Raw genomic sequence first — 19,185 nt, 5'->3', positions numbered from 1 at the left:
CCTATTCTTCTCCGACTCCTATCTCGTTCGATGCTGCAGTGGAACCTGTACTGAGAACTGCTTCAAGAAAAATGTATTAGTTCCGCACTGCGTGGTCTCAGCGACCAATGGATGCGCGGGGCTGTGGGCGCTAAACTGTTCCACTGAAGCGGCAGTGCTACCTCAAGGCCTAAAGATTGCCACGTTTCAGGAAGACTCGCCCGCATCGGTGGCAGTACTTACAGAGCTACCCGATGGAGGAGCAACCAATGTCTCGAGCCCCGGGAGCCCGAAGATACACTCCATGATTGATAAATCACTCAGTGATCACGAACGTCGAGCGTTGATGGCCCTGCTTACGAAACACACCTCGGCATTCGACTTTGCACTGCACGATGGCCCGCCATCTATTCCTGCGTCCAGAGCTCGTCACCGCATCAACACAGAAGCCGCCCAGCCAATCCGACAAAAGCCCTATCGTGTGTGCCCGTCAGAACGTAAGATTATCAGCGATCAAGTCCAAGAAATGCTATACAAAGGCGTCATTCGAGAATAATCTAGTCCTTGGGCAGTCCCCGTGATGTTGGTGAAGAAGAAAGACGGTACGTGGTGGTTCTGCGTTGATTATCGTCGCCTAAACGCCGTTACTAAGAAAGATGTATATTCGCTCCCACGAATTGACGACGCCATCGACGGTCCCTTCGCAGCATCTTACTTTTCCTCTATTGATTGAAGGTAAGGTTACTGGCAAATTCCTATGCACAAGGACGACAGGGAAAAGACAGCATTTGTAACGCCCGACGGATTATTTGAGTTTAACGTGATGCCTTTCGGGTTGTGTAACGCACCCGCAACGTTCAAAAGGTTCATGGACACGATATTACGCGGCTTAAAATGGGAAGTTTGCATGTGCTGCTTAGACGACGTTGTGATCTTCGGGCGAACGTCTAGTGAGCACAACAAACGTTTAGACTTGGTCGTGAACTGTTTGGAGAAAGCGGCTCTTGTGCTCAATTAAAAAAATGCCGTTTTGGGGAACGACAAACTCTTTTGCTAGGACATCTGGTCGCTAAAGAAGGCATCCGACCAGATCCACAAAAGGCTGCGGCAGTAGAAGCATCTAATGTGCCCAACGCTGTCAAGCAGTTGTGAAGTTTCTTGGGCTTGTGCTCTTACTTTCGCCGATTCATTCCCCGGATTGCTGACGTGGCTCATCCCCTTACACGCCTTCTCCAAAAAGGCGTTCCCTTTGAGTGGACTGCAGAATGTGACTCATCGTTTCGCCAGCTCAAGTTCCTGTTGACGTCCCAACCAATTCTTCGCCACTTTGATCCTTTATCACCAACTAAAATTCACACCGATGCCAGTGGCATAGGCATCGGTGTTGTGCTAGTTCAGTGTGTTCGCGACAGTGAGCATGGGATCTCGCACGCAAGCCGGTCCTTGAGCCGCTCCGAGCGCAACTACGCAGTCACCGAACAAGGGTATCTGGCGGTCGTCTTCGCAGTGCAATGGTTTCGTTCGTACCTCTACGGGCGCCCCTTCACTCTGATAACAGATCATCATTCGCTATGCTGGCTTGCGAATCTGCGGGATCCCTCAGGACGACTAGCGCGCTGGCCCTCCGCCTACAAGAATACGATTTCCTTATTTGCTACAAAAGTCCCAACCAATTCTTCGCCACTTTGATCCTTTATCACCAACTACCAGCACCGATGCCACTGGCGTAGGCATCGGTGCTATGCTAGTTCAGCGTGTTGGCGACAGTGAACACGTGATCTCGCACGCTAGCCGAACGGCTCGCCGTATTTGTACGTCATCTGCACGTCGTTCGCTTATAGAATCATGCGCCAAACAGGCTCATACTCCCTTGAGCAATGGCTCATACGCCGGAAAACGAGGCCCACATGATGATAGTTTTTTGCACACGCACATCACGAAGCGCTGAAAACTAGACTAAGACAGCTGCGCCGTAAAAAGTATGCTCATCTCTTCGGAAACAAGTTCCAACTGTTTGACACGATGCTGTTACTTTATAACGCGACGGCTGCACCGAAGCCCAAGTGTTGTATTCTTGTGGCATGGCTCTACCAATAAACTGTTCAAGATCCTTCTTGTTCCCTGCTACGAAGTCTTTGTTTCCACCCCACGCTAATGTGTATACTTAAACCAACTCTCCCAGCAACATATTCTCATCAGTAGTAATGAGCTACAGCCATCTTATTTTAGTCATGCATTTTGGTCATCCTTTTACTGCGACTAGGGAAAATTAATAGATAAACAAATCCACCAGTGCATAAATATTCCGGCAACAAACTAATGAACCAAGCTTTAAGCACCTCACTCACCGTGTCATCGACGTGGAAGAAATTGGAGAATCCTCCAAGCACCGACCACCAGTGAAGCTCGCAGTTGCGTACTTCGGAATTCATCTTCTCTTTCCAAATGGGACCAGACCCGAACAATGGCTCCAGGAACAGAATAAGCATCACTAGCATGGCCAGAGGAATGAGCCTTGAAAAAAAAAAATGCATGTGAGCGCAATATTTTTCTTCCGGACTTGCTGTCCGGCTGACTCAAAAAATTGTAATGTCGCATTCAACAGTGTTGTGTAGAAAAAATACCTTTGTTAATTTGTGAGCTGCGGAATCAGTGAAAGCAGGACACATACACCTTGCCTCAAACAAGTGTAAACGTGAGAATATCCACAGCTACTATTTCCATGTGATCTGACTGAGTCTTTTTTTTTCATTTTCATTTATTTGGTCAAAACATATACAAGGTTTGCCCGCAAGGTAAGGCAAAAGGAGGGCGTAATCCTCCTGACTAAGGCCTTTACCTCGCTGGAGCAGCAGAAGTAGCAGTTTACTAATAAAACAAAGTACAACTAATAAGACAGAAAAGTTCAGAACTATTTACAGCAAAATTTTAAGCACATTGAAAAGTATCAACCTTTTGCCAATTAACAAGTAACTAAATAGATACAGCACTGCAAAAAATAAGAACATTCTGGTATTAACAAAAGTTATACATCCAGAATAGAACATAACATTACTATTGGCATTAAACAAAGAAACTCCATTAACATTCGTTAAGCACACTATGATCAGAAAATATAGTTTTGTATTGCATGTTTAAATTTGTGAATTGTTCTACAATCTATAGCTTCGTCAATAATGTTAGGGTACGTATTACATAAACACATTGTTTATATTCGATCATTTGCGTGCCGTATTTTGTCCTTGGTTTCTTTATTACTATTGATGTGTGACGTAGGTTGTATCCTGTGTCTCTACTCAGGTAACGAGTTGAAAATAGTTCACTGTGGCTGGAGATCTCTTTAAATAGCCGTATGCAGATCTTTGCTGTGTAAGAGTCTCTAATATTAGGAATGTTGTAGCGCATCAGTAGTATAGATCATATGTATTGTTTTGAGAAGTTCAGCAGCCGAACAGCTCGCCGTTGCAGTACTGTCAATTTTTCTATATCTGTTTTATTATCGTTTCCCCATACTAAGAGGCAGTAGCTAAGATGTGAGCGCACAATTAAAAAATACATTTTCTGAAAAACAAGACAGGCACAAGCGCATCGGATCCGTTGTACCAAGCCAACAGATCATGCAACCTTAGTGCGTACCTTATTTATGTGCTCTGTCCAGCTTAGGTTTTTGTGAAATGTAACACCCAGAAACGAATGGCTTGATACATGTTCAAGTTGCGATCCAGAATAAAGAAGTTTTACGTCGTAATCGGTTTGCTTATTCTTGGAATGTAAAACTGTAAATTTTTTTTTTCATTTAAATCAAGTTTATTTAGATAGAGCCATTCGCTAAGTCCTTGTAACCAATGGGTTGCGGTAACTTCTAGTTCGTGAAGGTCTGCTCCGGTAAAAAGGACATTAGTGTCATCAGCGTACAGTACAATTTCCTCTGTCAATGGACGTTTGTTAGGTCATTTATGTAAACAATAAATAATAACTGCCCTAAAATGGAGCCTTGTGGTACCCCATAAGAAAGACGAGTATTCATGGATTATTAAGTAAGGATTATTAACGATTATTAAGTAAGAATAAGATTATTAAGTATTCATGGATTCGCACCAACTAGCCCGCCAACGCATTGTGTGGTACCCCATATTTAATCATGCTCTTTTCAGAAGTATACCCTTTAAAGGAAGTATAATGAAATGTAGATTTAAGGTACTTATGTATAAGTTCTAATGCTATGCCTCTAACGCCATATACTTGGAGTTTCTCTAGCGTATATTATGTTTTATGCTATCAAATGCCTTGCGAAAGTCTAGGAATATACCAAAGGTAAAATTTTTTTCTTGGATGTTATTTATAATCGTATGTCGGACTCTTATTAATGCCATTTCGGTCGATTTATTCTTCTTAAAACCACATTGCTTATCCCAGATAAGGCCTTTATTCAGAAAAACACTATTTAGCCGCTTCAATGTGATATGTTCAGCCACTTTGGAAAATACCGGCAATGCAGAAATTGGTCTACAATTGTTCAAGTCATTGTGTTTCCCACCCTTAAAGATTACAGCGACATGAGCTATCTTCATTTTCTTAGGAAAAATTCCACTGGATAATATACTGCTACGAATGTGTACTATGGGGACAGAGATTATGTGAGCAACTGCTTTAATAGGCTGGACTTTAATGTCATCCTCGCCAGAAGCGGATTTGTTACTCAAGGAATTAAGAACAGAAAAAATCTGTTTCATGCATAGGCGTAAGAAATATGGTCTTGTTGACGCGATGTTTTATATAAGTTCGAATATTACGTTCAATGCAAAAAGCAGATGTAGAAGCTGAAGCACTGGCATTAACAAAATGATTATTAATTAAATTAGCTGCATCGTTACCACGGTACTTATCTCTATTTACAACAATTTCGTGTGACACAGTGGGTGAAGGTGACCCTACTAGCTCGCGGTATACCCTATTAGCTCGCGGCAATTTAGCTTTCTTAATATCGCTGCTCAGCTTGTTTCTAATTTGTTTAAACCCTTTAGGCATGTCAGGGTCGCGAGTCTTTAAAAAGTTACTGAATAATTTGTCTTTGTGTTGTATGCGTTTTTATAGTTGTTGATTTACCCATTCCTTTTTAGCTTTTTTATGCTTGACCACAGGGACAAAAGGAAATGCTACATTCTATATTGCTTTCAATTTGAACACAAATGCATCGTATGATGCCGCAGGATTTTCTTCAGCGTAAATAAACATCAGACCAGTTTACACTGGAAAGCAAAGTTTGAAATACCTCTGTAGTATGATTATTTATGACCCGCTTGAAGTAACGTTTGTTATCTGTGCGCACACGAAATGGCAATGCGGCAAAAAACGGCAGATGATCACTCGTGCCCGAACTGAGCACTCCAGAACATGTCTCATCTTTTGCGATAGAAGTAAAACATAAGTTAATCAATATTCGTGAGCTCAAAGTTATCTGCGTAGGAAGTTCAATAAGGTTATCACAGCCATTTGCTAGCATAGTTTCGATAAGTTGGATCATTTCATTATTTTTTGAAAGTAAGTCAAGGTTGAAGTTGGGAATCGCCACTGGCTGGCACAAACACGACACCAATACCAGTGGTCGTTTGATGTGTGGTGCGGTATTTTTGATGGAAAAGTCATCGGACCTATCTTTTTCGACAACACACTAACGGTGCAACGCTACGTCAACGACATCCTCGAGGGTCCCTTGAACGACGTCTGTTGCAGCGTTCCACTTGCGCATCTTCGGAACATCTAGTTTGAACACGATGGTGCTCCTGCGCATAGTAGTGGTCAGTCTCGAGCGTGGCTCGACATGCTTTTCCTGGACAGTGGATTGGCCGGCACAGGTTGTAACCTGGCCTGCATGGTCGCCGGACATGACGCCGCTGGACTTCTTGTATGGCTACGTGAAAAATCACGTGTATAGCAGCGAAACTACCACACCAGACGCCCTAAAGGCAACAAAGGCAACAACAAGCAGAATCCACCGTGAGATTCGAACGTCGTTGGCCAAAGCTGCAACATCACAAGTGCTGGAAAGAAACAAGTACTGTATTGCTTGAGACGGTGAGCTGTTCGAGCATGTGCTATAAGTGGCAGTAGCAAATAACCGCTCAAAACTTGTGTAAAACGTGACTGTTTAGCGCACCTTCATGATCATCCCTTCATAAAAAAAAAGCTTGCGACAAAAAAATAGGCAAGCAACTGCGTTGTTTTGCCGTTTTTCTGGAGTTCAAGAGATAGAAAGGATAAGTGAGTAAACCAGTTGTACCTTTGAATGTTTTTTGTGGGCCGCTGAGACGCCTTACATTCATAGTAAGCTTCGTTACAGCGCAACACAAGACAAGGATAAAAGAAGGTATAAAATGACGACATGGCGCTGACTCTGAACTGATATTTTATTGAAGATATCTGTAACACATAGCCAGTTGATAACCATGACGTGCACGAGACACAGAGATACATGGAGGCAACTCTTACCAACTGACGCAAAATCAAAATTGACGTAGGTAATGCAGTTCCTTGTCATGAAGAGTGATAGACGGTTCGCCTTATACGTGCCTTGTCCCTAATTTTCATATTGTAAGCCTCAGCAATTTCCCTTGTCAATTGGCTCGGGTGTTGAGAAATGACAGTTCTGTTTTGAATAGAAGCGTCAACCGCACGACCTTCAGTGCTCCGGGAGATGAAGTGGCGCAACCCCTTGAAGAGGTAGCGCATGATCCCTAAGTCGAAGATTCACACAGCGCTTCGTTTGTCTCATGTGCTCTCTACCACAAGAGAACGGAATTGCATACACAAGCTGCTTAGCACAAGTGATGTACCTGTTCACCAGTTTGACAGTGCACTTTCCCTTTACTTGCTTATGCTTCAGCAAATTATCAACTAACGGGCATATGACCTATCTTATGTTTCGCAGAAAAATGAACGTCAATGCTGTACCTTGAACCAACGTTTATAAGCACATTCGCCAACTTTTGTAGGTACGGTACTGTGGCGTTTCTTTTTTTCTTCTTATTTAGTTTTAATACCTTGACGCCGCGAACCATATCTTCGCTGACAGATGAAATAGTCACTTCGAGGTAACCAGCGTCCGTAAACGATTGACCTGATCACAAGAAGCAGCCTTCGACATATCAAAACATGAAATCTTTCATGCAGCATTTGGAATAGTCTTCGCTATAGCCCGCTTCACCACCTTAAAATGACCAGATTTATAGTTCAAAATAGGCTGAACCAACCTGAGATCATATTTCCAGCACACATGATTTTTACCAAAGGTTAATCTCAAGCCTAGAAACTGCATTTGACGATCCTTAGGGACTCCTAAAGTAAAATCAAGGCCCATGTGGTGCTGCCTGAATAACGTAAAATTTTTATCAGCACCCCCGGGGTGAATGTCACTGGTAAAAAATATAACGAAACCATCAACCTCACGAAAAACTTTATTGGAAAGTTTAGGAAGGTGGAGCCCTCTAGTTGCCTATCAATATAACCTAGAAAAATGTCACCAATGATAGGAGCTACGCACGATCCAATGCATTCCCCCGATTTTTGAATATACGGACCCCCTCTCCATGAATCAAAGGTAGATCTAAAGTAAAAGGAAAGAAGTTCACGAAAGGCTTCTACTGAAATACCGACACCATTGATGAAGGCTTCTTCGTCATTGTCGCACACTATGTAGTCCTTAACACATTTTAAACCTGGGCATGTGGAAGGGAGTAACATAAGTTTTCCACATCTACGCTGACACCGGATGTTCAACGAACGGTCTTCCAGGTACTTGCACACAGCATCCGATTTGGCTATCCGGAAAGGATAAACTATTAAGAGCACTAGATTCCTCTGTAGAAATCGCGATGCACTTAACGGCCAGCTTTTATTTTCCGAGACATTGGCCCGAAACGGCATGTCATCCTTGTGCGATTTCACAGGGAAGAAAACCTGTGTGTTCAGAATTTTTGCTGTCTTTACGCTGGCCACTAAACGTTGCAAATTCATTCTTTCTAACAAAGATAGTGCTTGCTGCTTGACTTTCACTGCCTTAACCCTTACACCTGTGAAATTCTTCCGAATTGCATCCTCAGACTTTTGTGAATACACATCAGAATTCATGACAGCGAAGTACCTTTCTTTGTCTGCTACTAATACGTGTTAATTCTTTTCACACAGAAAATGAACTAAGGGCCTAAGCACGTGCTTGCCACCCCTCCCTATTTCTGTGCTAGCAATGGCATCTACACACCCCGAAACACACCTAGAACGTTCGTCCTCTTTGGTACACCTCTTTCGCACACCCAGCTGTGGCCACCTTCTCAAAGGGGTTCAGGTGAGGTTCGATGCACTATTTCAGGCCTTACGTTATTTTGCGGTATTTCTTTATTGAAATAAACTCCTGAGTAACTCTTTTATGTTCTTCCTAGAGCTGAATTTTTTTTCATGCCCTTTTGCAACTGTTCTTTTTAAAATCTTGGTTGAATTTCTTTTGTAGTTATGTTTCATGATACGTGAAGGGATAGCTATCTCGAGTGCCTCACAATCTACCACAACATTCTTGCGTCCGCAGATGCTGACGCTTGTCGCACCCCTCTAGTTAGGCCGCGAATGCTCTCGAGCCATCCTACATGACGAAGCCTTGCACGACACGGAGATAAACCAATGCAGTCGTATATCTCGCAAAGGTTGCTTGGAGGCGCTAGATTAGCGGTGCGCGAGGGCACATCTATTTGATATATCGCGTATATCGTGGGCTTTTGTTTTTTCTTGGAACAAAAACCAGGCACACTTCAGCACGAAATAAATGCTTGATTCGGAGGTTACTTAAGGTGCCCTACAACATTGTAACCGACATGTTTGCGATCCAAGCAATAAGTATGAAGTTCACTAATTAGAGCAATAAATAAATTAATACTGCATGATGAAAAAAATACTGGCTGTAAGTACCCACCACTGCCGCTACTATGGAGTCGGTACGATTTCGCTAGAGCTCTCGTGTTCTTTAAAAATCTTTGTCCAAATTAACTGGGACACCTGAATAACAAGTTTAGGGCAGTGTGGGAACCAACTAATTCTTTGCCTACATTCATTCGAACCGCGTGTGGGATCTACATGAACTTTGTTTTGTGCTACCGAGTTTATAAAAATACATAAGATTATAGCACTATTTGGCCTGCTCAGGCAGAACATTTGAAGAGGGGGACGTTGAAATACGTTAAATTCAAGTGTGTAAATAGGTAACTATTACGTATATTTACGTATAACCTCCTAGATGAACACAACAATCAAACCGCGATCCTCAGTCCCCAGCAGCTGCGAAGCAACTGACCGCGGCGGCGGTCAGACCTGCGACGCAGCAGAGAGTGCTTAAGAATCCCTGGTCCCGGACAGGCCGCCATTGGAATTTGACCTGGGAACATTTAACGCTAGAACGTTATCTAGTGAGGCGAGTCTAGCAGTGCTATTTGAGCAATTAGAGGGCAGTAAATGGGATATAATAGGGCTCAGTAAAGTTACGAGGATGAATGAAGCACATACAGTGCAAAAAGGCGGGCGCGTCCTCTGCTACCGGGGTTAGCGGAGAAAAAAGAACTAGGAGTTCGATTCCTGATTAATAAGGATATAGCTGGTAACATACAGGAATTCTATAGCATAAACAAGAGGGTGGCATGTCTTGATGTGAAACCTAATAAGAGGTTCAAATTGAAGGTCGTACAGGTGTACGTCCCTACACCCAGTCATGATGACCGGGAAGTCGAAATCTTCTATGAAGACGTGGAATCGGCGGTGGGTAACGTCAAAACAAAATACACCATACTGATGGGCGACTTCATTAGCAGGGTAGGCAAGAAGCAGGCTGGAGCCAAGTCAGTGGAGGAATATGGCATAGGCTCTAGGAATAACAGGGAAGCGTTATTAGTAGAATTTGCAGAACAGAATAATATGCAGATAATGAATACCTTCTTCCGCAAGTGGGATAGCCGAAAGTTGACGTGAAGGAGCCCGAAAGGCAAGACTAAAAATGAAATTGATTTTATACTCTGCACTAACCCGGGCATCATACAAGATGTGGACGTGTTCTGAAAGGTGAGCTGCATTGACCATAGGATGGTAACAACTCGAATTAGCCTAGACTTGAGGAGGGAACGGAAGAAACTGGTACATAAGAAGCCGATCAATGAGTTAGCGGTAAGAGGGAAAACAGAGGAATTCCAGATCAAGCTACAGAACAGGTATTCGGCTTTAACTCAAGAAGAGGACCTTGATGTTGAAGCAATGAACGACAATCTTGTGGGCATCGTTAAAGAGTGTGCAATAGAAGTCGGTGGTAACTCCATTAGACAGGATACCAGTAAGCTATCGCTGGAGACGAAAGATCTCATCAAGAAACACCAATGTTTGAAAGCTTCTAACCCTACAACTAGAAAAGAACTGGCAGAACTTTACAAGTTAATCAACAAGAGTAAGACAGCTGACATAAGGAATTATAATATGGATAGAATTGAACATGATCTCTGGAACGGAGGAAGTGTAAAAGCAGTGAAGAAGAAACTAGGAATTGGCAAGAATCAGATGTATGCGTTACGAGACCAAGTCGGCAGTATCATTACTAATATGGATGAGATAGCCTAAGTGGCTAGGGAGTTCTAGGGGATTTATACAGTACCAGTGGCACCCACGACGATGATGGAAGAGAGAATAGTCTAGAGGAGTTTGAAATCCCACCAGTAACGCCGGAAGAAGTAAAGAAAGCCTTGAGAGCTATGCAAAGGGGGAAGGCAGCTGGGGAGGGTCAGGTGACAGCAGATTTGTTGATGGATGGTGGGCAGATTGTTCTAGAAAAATTGGCCACCCCGTATACGCAATGCCTCGTAACTTCGAGCCTACCGGAATCTTCGAAGAACGGTAACACAATCCTAATCCATAAGAGAAAGGACGCCAAAGACTTGAAAAATTATAGACCGATCAGCTTACTGTCCGTTGCCTACAAAGTATTTACTAAGGTAATTGCAAATAGAATCAGGAACACCTTAGATTTCCGTCAACCAACGGACCAGGCAGGATTCCGTAAAGGCTGCTCAACAATGGACCATATTCACACTATCAATCAGGTGATAGAAAAATGTGCGGAATATAATCAACCTTTATATATAGCTTTCATTGATTACGAGAAAGCGTTTGATTCCGTCGAAACCTCAGCAGTCATGGAGGCATTACGGAATCAGGGTGTAGACGAGCCGTATGTAAAAATACTGAAAGATATCTGTAGCGGTTCCACAGCCACCGTAGTCCTCCATAAAGAAAGCAACAAAATCCCAATAAAGAAAGGCCTCTGGCAGGGAGATGCGATCTCCAAAGGTATTCACAGCGTGCTTGGAGGAGATATTCAGAGAGCTGTATTGGGAAGAATTGAGGAAGAGTTAATGGAGGCTACCTTAGTAACTTGCGATTTGCTGATGATATTCCCTATCACACTCAGGGGACCAATTGCAATGCATGCTCACTGACCTGGAGAGGGAAAGCAGAAGGGTGGGTCTAAAAATTAATCTGCAGAAAAGTAAAGCAATGTTTAACAGTCTCGGAAGAGAAGAGCAGTTTACGATAGGTAGCGAGGCACTGGAAGTTGTAATGGGAATACATCTGCTTAGGGCAGGTAGTGACCTCGGGTCCGGATCATGAGACTCAGATAATAAGAGGCATAAGAATGGGCTAGGTTGCGTTTCCAAGGCATTCTCAGATCATGAACAGCAGGTTGCCATTATCCTTCAAGAGAAAAGTGTATAACAGCTGCGTCTTACCAGTACTCACCTACGGGGCGGAAACCTAGAGGCTTACGAAGGGGTGCTTCTGAAATTGAGGACGACGCAACGAGCTATGGAAAGAAGAATTATAGGTGTAACGTTAAGTGGGGATGAGAAGAAAGCAGGTGAGGAGAAGGAACAAACGCGAGTTAAGGACATCTTAGTTGAAATCAAGAAAAATAAATGGGCATGAGCAGGGCATGTAATGAGAAGGCAAGCTAACGGATGGTCATTAAGGGTTACGGACTGGATTCCAAATGAAGGGAAGCGTAACAGGGGGCAGGTGAAAGTTAGTTGGGCGGATGAGATTAAGAAGTTTGCAGGGACAACATGGCCACAATTAGCACATAACCGAGGTAGTTGGAGAAGTATGAGAGAGGCCTTTGTCCTGCAGTGGGCGTAACCAGGCTGATGATGATGACGACGTATAATTATGGGAAATTAAATTTTTAATTATCCAATCTACGACACAAGTTTGACATGCGAAATTCGCGCCGAAAACCAGCGAAGTCTTGTCTATTAGCGGAAATCAGAAGACTAACAGCGCTTTCGAGGTATCCATTCTTAATTTGTGCTACCAAATACACGAGCGTTCCACTCAGCAATTTTCCTCTAGCATATGGGAGTAACGTTCACTGGTCACACTGGTGTCTCGTCTACGGCTGGGATTGTCTTTTCTATGGCTGCCGAGCAGCTCCACTTTGTGGAGTACGCTTTCAATTTGACAGTGTTTCGAGACTCATGCTTACTTGATGCAAACTTTGGCGCTTGTGTAGGTAAAAAGAATGTTGTGCATTTGTAGCACAATATACATGCTCGTCGAACTGGGAGTTGGTGTTGCGTACTTCGAGGACATTGTGTGCCGCGAAGGGTGTGCTATCTGGCTGCCATGCTATAATGGTTCGCCTAGCAGAATTAGCAGTACGACTTTCTTTCTCCTAATTGTCTTGGGCGGTAGGCGAGTCCTTCAAACGAGGGCCCCACCGGAGTGTTCGGCTCGCTGGGTTTGATGAAGAAGAGGTTTCTCGCTCTGCAAATATTTGCTGGCAAGCCAGATCTACCTCTGCCTGTGAGTTGACATCTGCCCCGTAAGATGCGAATAGGAATTTGCACGCTGTAGTTTACACGTCCATGTTATGTCGGCAAGAGTTAGCCGGACAGGTATGCTGATAGAGGTCAGAGCGTGTCTTACTAAGTATTTGGAGGTGTGGATACGTGTTTGTCTATTTGTGGCGCCAGTGCCTGGCCTGTTCTCCCGTAAGGTCGGGGTGCGGGCGGCATTACTTTTGTCCCTTTGGCCTTCGAAGATGTCCTGCGGGCACATCGAGGTTCCTCGGAAGTACCGACCGGTGCTCGGATGCTTGTTCCAGGAGCAGCTCGATCCGTCCTCTCGTTTACCTACAGTCCAGAGTGCACCGGGCTCCGTATTATCGCGTGGTACTATTCTAATGTGGTGCCTAGCCTTCTGTGGATTTTGTCTGGGGCGGTACCCGTCATGTACGAGCGGCATGTTGCCTGGGAGTACGTCCTGGCCAATGCAGGTCGTTCTTTTGCTTCTGCATCTCGAACGGCTAGAGCTATGTCTGCTTCCTCCATCGTGTAGGTCGAAAGGGTCGCAATGGAGGCCGTTATCACTGGAGACTGACTGAGGGCCGCTAGTGTGAATTTGTGTGTTGCCACTCTACACGCGTCCGTATAGTGTGTATATGTATTTCTTCCATATTTATTTTTCAATGCCTTTCATAGCACTTTCCTTCTGCTTTGGTGGTGTTCCCTGTACATCTTCTTTGGATTAGTGAAACTACAATTTGCTCTCTTGTGTGTGAGGCTAGCAAAACTTTCTTTTCCGCCACTCTCAGGGGATAGTCCCACCGTTGCAGCAGGGCTTTTCCTTGTTATGTTTAATTCAGACGTTCTCTCCGTTCCACGAGCACCATCGTGGCGTGTTCTTGATATGCGTTGTAATTACCAAGAGCCTACAGAGTCTCGGTGCTCGTGTTTTTTGGTAGCCCCAGGGAGAGTGGGCATGCGAGCAGCACTCGTTGCACTATGCCTCATGCGCAACTTTTCTTCGCTCCACAGATTTTCCTGATGCTGGCCCTTGTTTTATCTTCTGCGCCCAACCAAACCTGCCCTACCGTGGGTGAATGCGTCGATGCTGTCGAAGATCAAGAGCCCGTCACCCGCACGTGCGGTCTCCATGATATTCTTTCCTTCCTGGATAAACCGCTAGACGGACACCGCATCGTTTCTGGGACGACGTCACCGGCTGATATACCGCTCTTTCCCAGCCGCTTCAAAAGCAGCTTGCTGATGAACTACTCCTTCAGTGGGCATGCGAGCAGCACTCTTTGCACTATGCCTCATGCGCAACTTTTCTTCGCTCCACAGGTGCGTAACAATTTGACCCTGTTTGCTAAACGGAGTGATAATCACTCCCTTTTGCTGCTCCCATGCCCACTTATCTTATGTGCTACTATGTGTGATTGTCTCGACGTGGCGCTATTGTCGCAATGCAGTGACGTTGAGGAAAACCCGGGGCCTCCAAGGGTGCAGAGGTCGGCTCAAGATGACTCTGCCTCGAGTAGTCTTGCCGAATCGCAGTCTCATCAGATGGGTACCGTGTTATAATACTGAAAGACATAAACATGCTTCGACAGTCGAGCTTACTAATGGTCAGGCCGAGTTGAAATCAGATATCGAGCTTACTAATGGTCAGGCCGAGTTGAAATCAGATATGAAGGATGTGAAAACCAGCCAAGAGCAATTGAAGGCAAGGTAACCGATATTTTCCGCCGTCTTGAATCACTTCAAAATAAAGCTGAAGCGCTAGAGGTATTTTACAATAATTTCGCCATACTTCAAGAGAGCGCTGAACAATTGAAAAAGCAGCAAGGCACCATAGTCCCGCGCTTAGGCGACTTGGAAGACAGATCAAGGCGGAATAACTTGGTTTTTAACGGCATATCCGATTCCCATTGTATCGTACAGACTACGCATGCGTCGCACGTATCGGCCCGAACTGAGTGACAGCACGAAGATTACGGCAACACGTGCCTGTGAATGCCGACGACTATATATACCCTGTGTGTTTCCGGAATAAACGTTATTTTCATTCTTGGATCCCGTCCATACGATACATGGTGTCAGAAGTGGTGCCGCTGGTTGAACGTAACCATTCAGAGCAATGGAGCTAGTCAAGCCACCGGAGCATCTGCAACTTTCCGGCTCATCCGACAACATCGCGAAGCATTGGAACCTGTTCATCCAGAAGTTCGAACTGTTCCTACAAGCGACAGCATCTCCGAAAGAACCAAGGTCAGAAGCTGTCAAGGCTGCGCTGCTGCTGAGTGTTGCTGGCGACGATGCACTTGAGGTGTTTAACAACTTCACCTTTCTTGAGGCGGAACGCAAGGATGATTACACGACGGTCGTGCGGAAGTTTAAAGAGTACTGTGAAGAACAGCAAAACGAAGTCTATGAGAAGTACATTTTCCGGTCAAGAACCCAGGACGAAGCGGAGCCCTTTGAGCATTTCCTGCGCGACTTGCGAAAGCTGTCCCGAAGCTGCAACTTCGCTGAATTAACGGAGTCAATGATCCGCGACCAGGTTGTATTCGGTGTACATAACCCCAAGTTGCGGGAGAAGCTCCTCAAGGTAAAAGACTTGACGCTAGCCAAGGCAGAACAAATCTGCAAGGCTGCTGAACTTTCTAGCCAGCAGAACGAGGCATGGGCTCAGACGGAAAAACAGGTCGCGTCGGTAAAGAAGCGTCTGTTTAAATGCATGAAATGCAGCCGCTCGCACGAACGTAGTAGGTGTCCCGCGTTCGGCAAGACGTGTTTTGTATGTGGTGGCACCAATCATTTTGCAGCGTGTTGCAAGAAAGGGTCTACAGTAAGCGAAGTGGTCAACGTGCAGGACACTTTCGACATCCTTGATGTAAAAACTTGCAAGGGGAGAAGCTCGACGGACTGGATCGTAAACGCTAAAGTGGCCGGCCAGGATGCCTTCTTGAAAGTAGACACAGGCTCCCAAACTAACTTGCTGCCTTACTCGGTCTATCGGAAGTGCAAAGGGATGCAAAGTTTGAAGCCGAGCAGTTCCATTCTGCGGTCCTATAGCGGTGACGCTATCAGTCACTTCGGTGTTGCGTCGTTACCAGTCACCATAAAAAATCGGGCTGGGAGTTTCGACTCCTTTATAGTAAAAAAAGGCCACCAGGCAATACTCGGACTATCTGCAAGTGAGGCGCTTGGACTGGTCGCGAGGTCGGTGGATGCAGTCAACGCTAGCGCTGCTGACGAAATACTGCAGGAATTTCCTCAACTCTTCCAAGGAACAGGCTGTGTCGCCCGCCAGTATCGGACGGTACTACGCACTGGTTCGATACCTGTAGTCCAGCCAGCGCGGCGCGTACCCTTGACACTACAAGAACCACTGCGGGAGGAGCTGGACCGCATGGAACGAGCCGCCATCATCACGAAAGTGACAGAACCAACGGACTGGGTGAGCCCGCTTGTTATTGTACGGAAAAAGGATGGCACACTACGTGTATGCATTGATCCTAGGCATATAAATAAATGCCTGAAACGTGAGCACTATCAGATGCCTAAGCGTGAAGACATTGAGGCTGAGCTCGCCGGCGCTCAATATTTTTCCCGCCTCGATGCGAATTCAGGTTTTCACCAAATTCCTTTGGATGACGCCACCTCAAAAATCTGCACATTCGGCACGCCCTTTGGTCGCTACCGTTTTCTGAGGCTGCCCTTCGGTATCGCCTCAGCTGCTGAAGTCTTTCAAAAAACGTTGAGCGAAATTTTGGACAGGGCTCCAGGGGTGCGTGTATATGTAGATGACGTTCTTGTCTGGGGCATCACTAAAGAAGAACATGACACACGCCTTCGAAATGTATTGCAGCTGGCAAAAAACGCTGGCTTAACTTTTAACGCAAGCAAGTGCAAGTTCGGCCTTACTGAAGTTGAATTTTTGGGTGATGTCATCAGCCGAGACGGAATAAGGCCAAATGCCACACTGAGCATGTCCCTTAAAGAAATGTCGCAACCAACGGACAAAGCTGCAGTGCACAGAATGTTAGGTGTTGCCAACTACTTTGGGAAATACATTCCGAATCTGGCAGAAAAGACAAAACTTTTGCGCAGTCTCATCAAAAAGGACACCAAGTTTGAATGGTCGGCCAACCACGCAAATGAATGGACAGCCATCTGCACATGGCTCAGCAGCGCACCTGTGTTGGCTGTTTTCGATGCTGCCAGGGAAACTAAAATTTCTTCTGACGCTTCTAAAAGTGGACTAGGCGCTGCACTTCTACAGCTTCATGGTGACAGCTGGCGGCCGGTTGCGTATGCATCACGCGTGATGAATGAGACTGAGCAACGATATTCACAAATAGAAAAAAGAGGCAATGGGCATAACGTTCGGGTGTGAAAAATTTCACCACTTCGCATACGGGCGTAAGATAATCATAGAGACCGACCACCGACCACTGCTAGCCATTTCATCCAAATGAATCGGTGACATGCCGCCGCGTCTTCAGCGTTTCTTCATGCGCTTACTGAACTACGACTATGTGCTTGAATATGTACCAGGGAAGCAACTGCTGCTGGCCGACATGCTCTCAAGGTCGACGCCCATCAACCACCCAGCGGACACGAGTGGCTCGACAGAAGAAATAGAGGTTCACGCCGTTGGTGCAGTCTCGGACCTGGTAAGCAGAAAAACCCTTAACCGCTTAGTTGCCGCAACTGCAAGTGACCCGGAGTTACAAAAAGTGATGCGCTATATCAGCGGCAGCGGCAATCTTGATGGCTGCATGAAACCTTTTGCTACTGAGCTGTCACTAATAGAGGGAGTGGTGCTAAAAGGAACCAAAGTATTGGTTCCAAAGTCGATGAGGAACGAAATACTTCAACGTATACACGAAGGGCACTTGGGCATAAACAAATGCAAAGCACGAGCCCGACGATTGGTGTTTTGGCCCGGAATTAATGCAGATATTGAAACGATGGTGAAAAGTTGCGCCGTCTGCCGAAAGTATGCACACAGGCAACCAAGCTAGCCTTTTATGCTTAGACCAACGCCGGGCCACGCTTGGTACAGAGTCGGCGTTGATATTTTTCAGCATGGGGGAAGCTCGTACTTGTGCGTGTTCGATGCGCAGTCAAACTTCCCGGAAGTGGAAAAACTGGGCGACACCACGTCGAGCACGATCATTGCCAAATTGAGCTGCATTTTTGCGCGATATGGAATCCCAGTCGAAGTATGCAGTGACAACGGCCCCCAGTTCGCGTCTTACGAGTTTGCCACCTTTGCGTCCAGGTACGATTTCAAGCACGTGACATCTAGTCCTGGTTTTCCACAGTCCAATGGACTAGCGGAGAAAGGCGTCCAGATAGTAAAACGGATCATGAAAAAAACACAAGAAAATCACGACGACTTCTGGCTGGGCCTGCTCAGCTACCGATCTACACCACTGGAGCACGGTCGTTCCCCGGGTGAGCTGTTACAAGGCAGGAGACTACGAACCAGGCGTCCAGACCTCAGCTCGCAACCTAACCTAAAAATTTTGTGTCATATGTGGTTCCTTACCTCAAGCTCTACGCTGCGGAGAAAGCCAAGATAGACTGCATTATTAGAAGGGCCTATAAGCAAGCCTTGGGACTTCCGGCAAATACGTCAAACGAGAAATTCTTGGCGCTCGGCGTGCACAATAGATTAGACGAACTTATTGAGGCACAGAGAGTAGCGCAGTATGAAAGGCTTACGCAGAGTTTGACGGGGAGACACATCTTAGATGACATCGGAATAACCTACGAAGCACAGCACGGAGTGCGGAGAGACATTCCAAGGAAAATAATGGAACATCTATCAATACCCCCACTCCCCAGAAACATGCACCCGGAGTTTCACCAAGATCGAAGAAACGCACGAGCGAGAGCTCTCCACAAAAGATTCCGTGATGCCAGGGACGTGGTCTATGTGGACGCGGCGGAGTACGCAAATGGACAGAGTATGTCGATAGTTGCTACGAGTCTAGAGGGTGACTGCAGAGTTAGTGGGACGGTGAAAACATGGAAGGCAGAGGTGGCGGAGGAAGCTGCCTTAGCACTGGCAATAGCCTCCACGGAAGCCAACACCGTAGTAAGCGACTGCAAGACAGCAGTCAAGAACTATGCAAAAGGAAGAATCTCGCCGGAAGCACTCAGAATTTTAAACAACTTTCGTGAAGATCGCGACATTCACATTATATGGGCACCCGCACACTCCTCCCTTCCCGGGAACGAAATAGCGCACAACCTGGCTCGAGAACTGACAGGCCGAGCAGGTGACACGCAACAAATACTGGGAACGGAGAGAGACCGGATGACCAGCTTT

The 19,185-nt window shown here is 45.7% G+C and overlaps 1 protein-coding gene across 2 annotated transcripts in view; it reads right to left on the bottom strand.

Moving 5' to 3' along the window:
- LOC135919115 (nose resistant to fluoxetine protein 6-like) overlaps positions 1-19,185 on the bottom strand; it is a 360,507-nt gene that overhangs the window by 121,748 nt on the left and 219,574 nt on the right. For both annotated transcript variants that reach the window (XM_065452846.1, XM_065452847.1), the window contains exon 9: positions 2,328-2,493. In XM_065452846.1, the coding sequence (XP_065308918.1) occupies positions 2,328-2,493 (166 nt within the window). The remainder of the gene's footprint in view (positions 1-2,327; positions 2,494-19,185) is intronic.

Source organism: Dermacentor albipictus, chromosome 1, assembly GCF_038994185.2.
Source record: "Dermacentor albipictus isolate Rhodes 1998 colony chromosome 1, USDA_Dalb.pri_finalv2, whole genome shotgun sequence".
NCBI lineage: Eukaryota > Metazoa > Arthropoda > Arachnida > Ixodida > Ixodidae > Dermacentor > Dermacentor albipictus.
The sequence above is the reverse complement of the archived record's forward strand: the minus strand, read 5'-3'. Positions and strand labels throughout refer to the sequence as shown.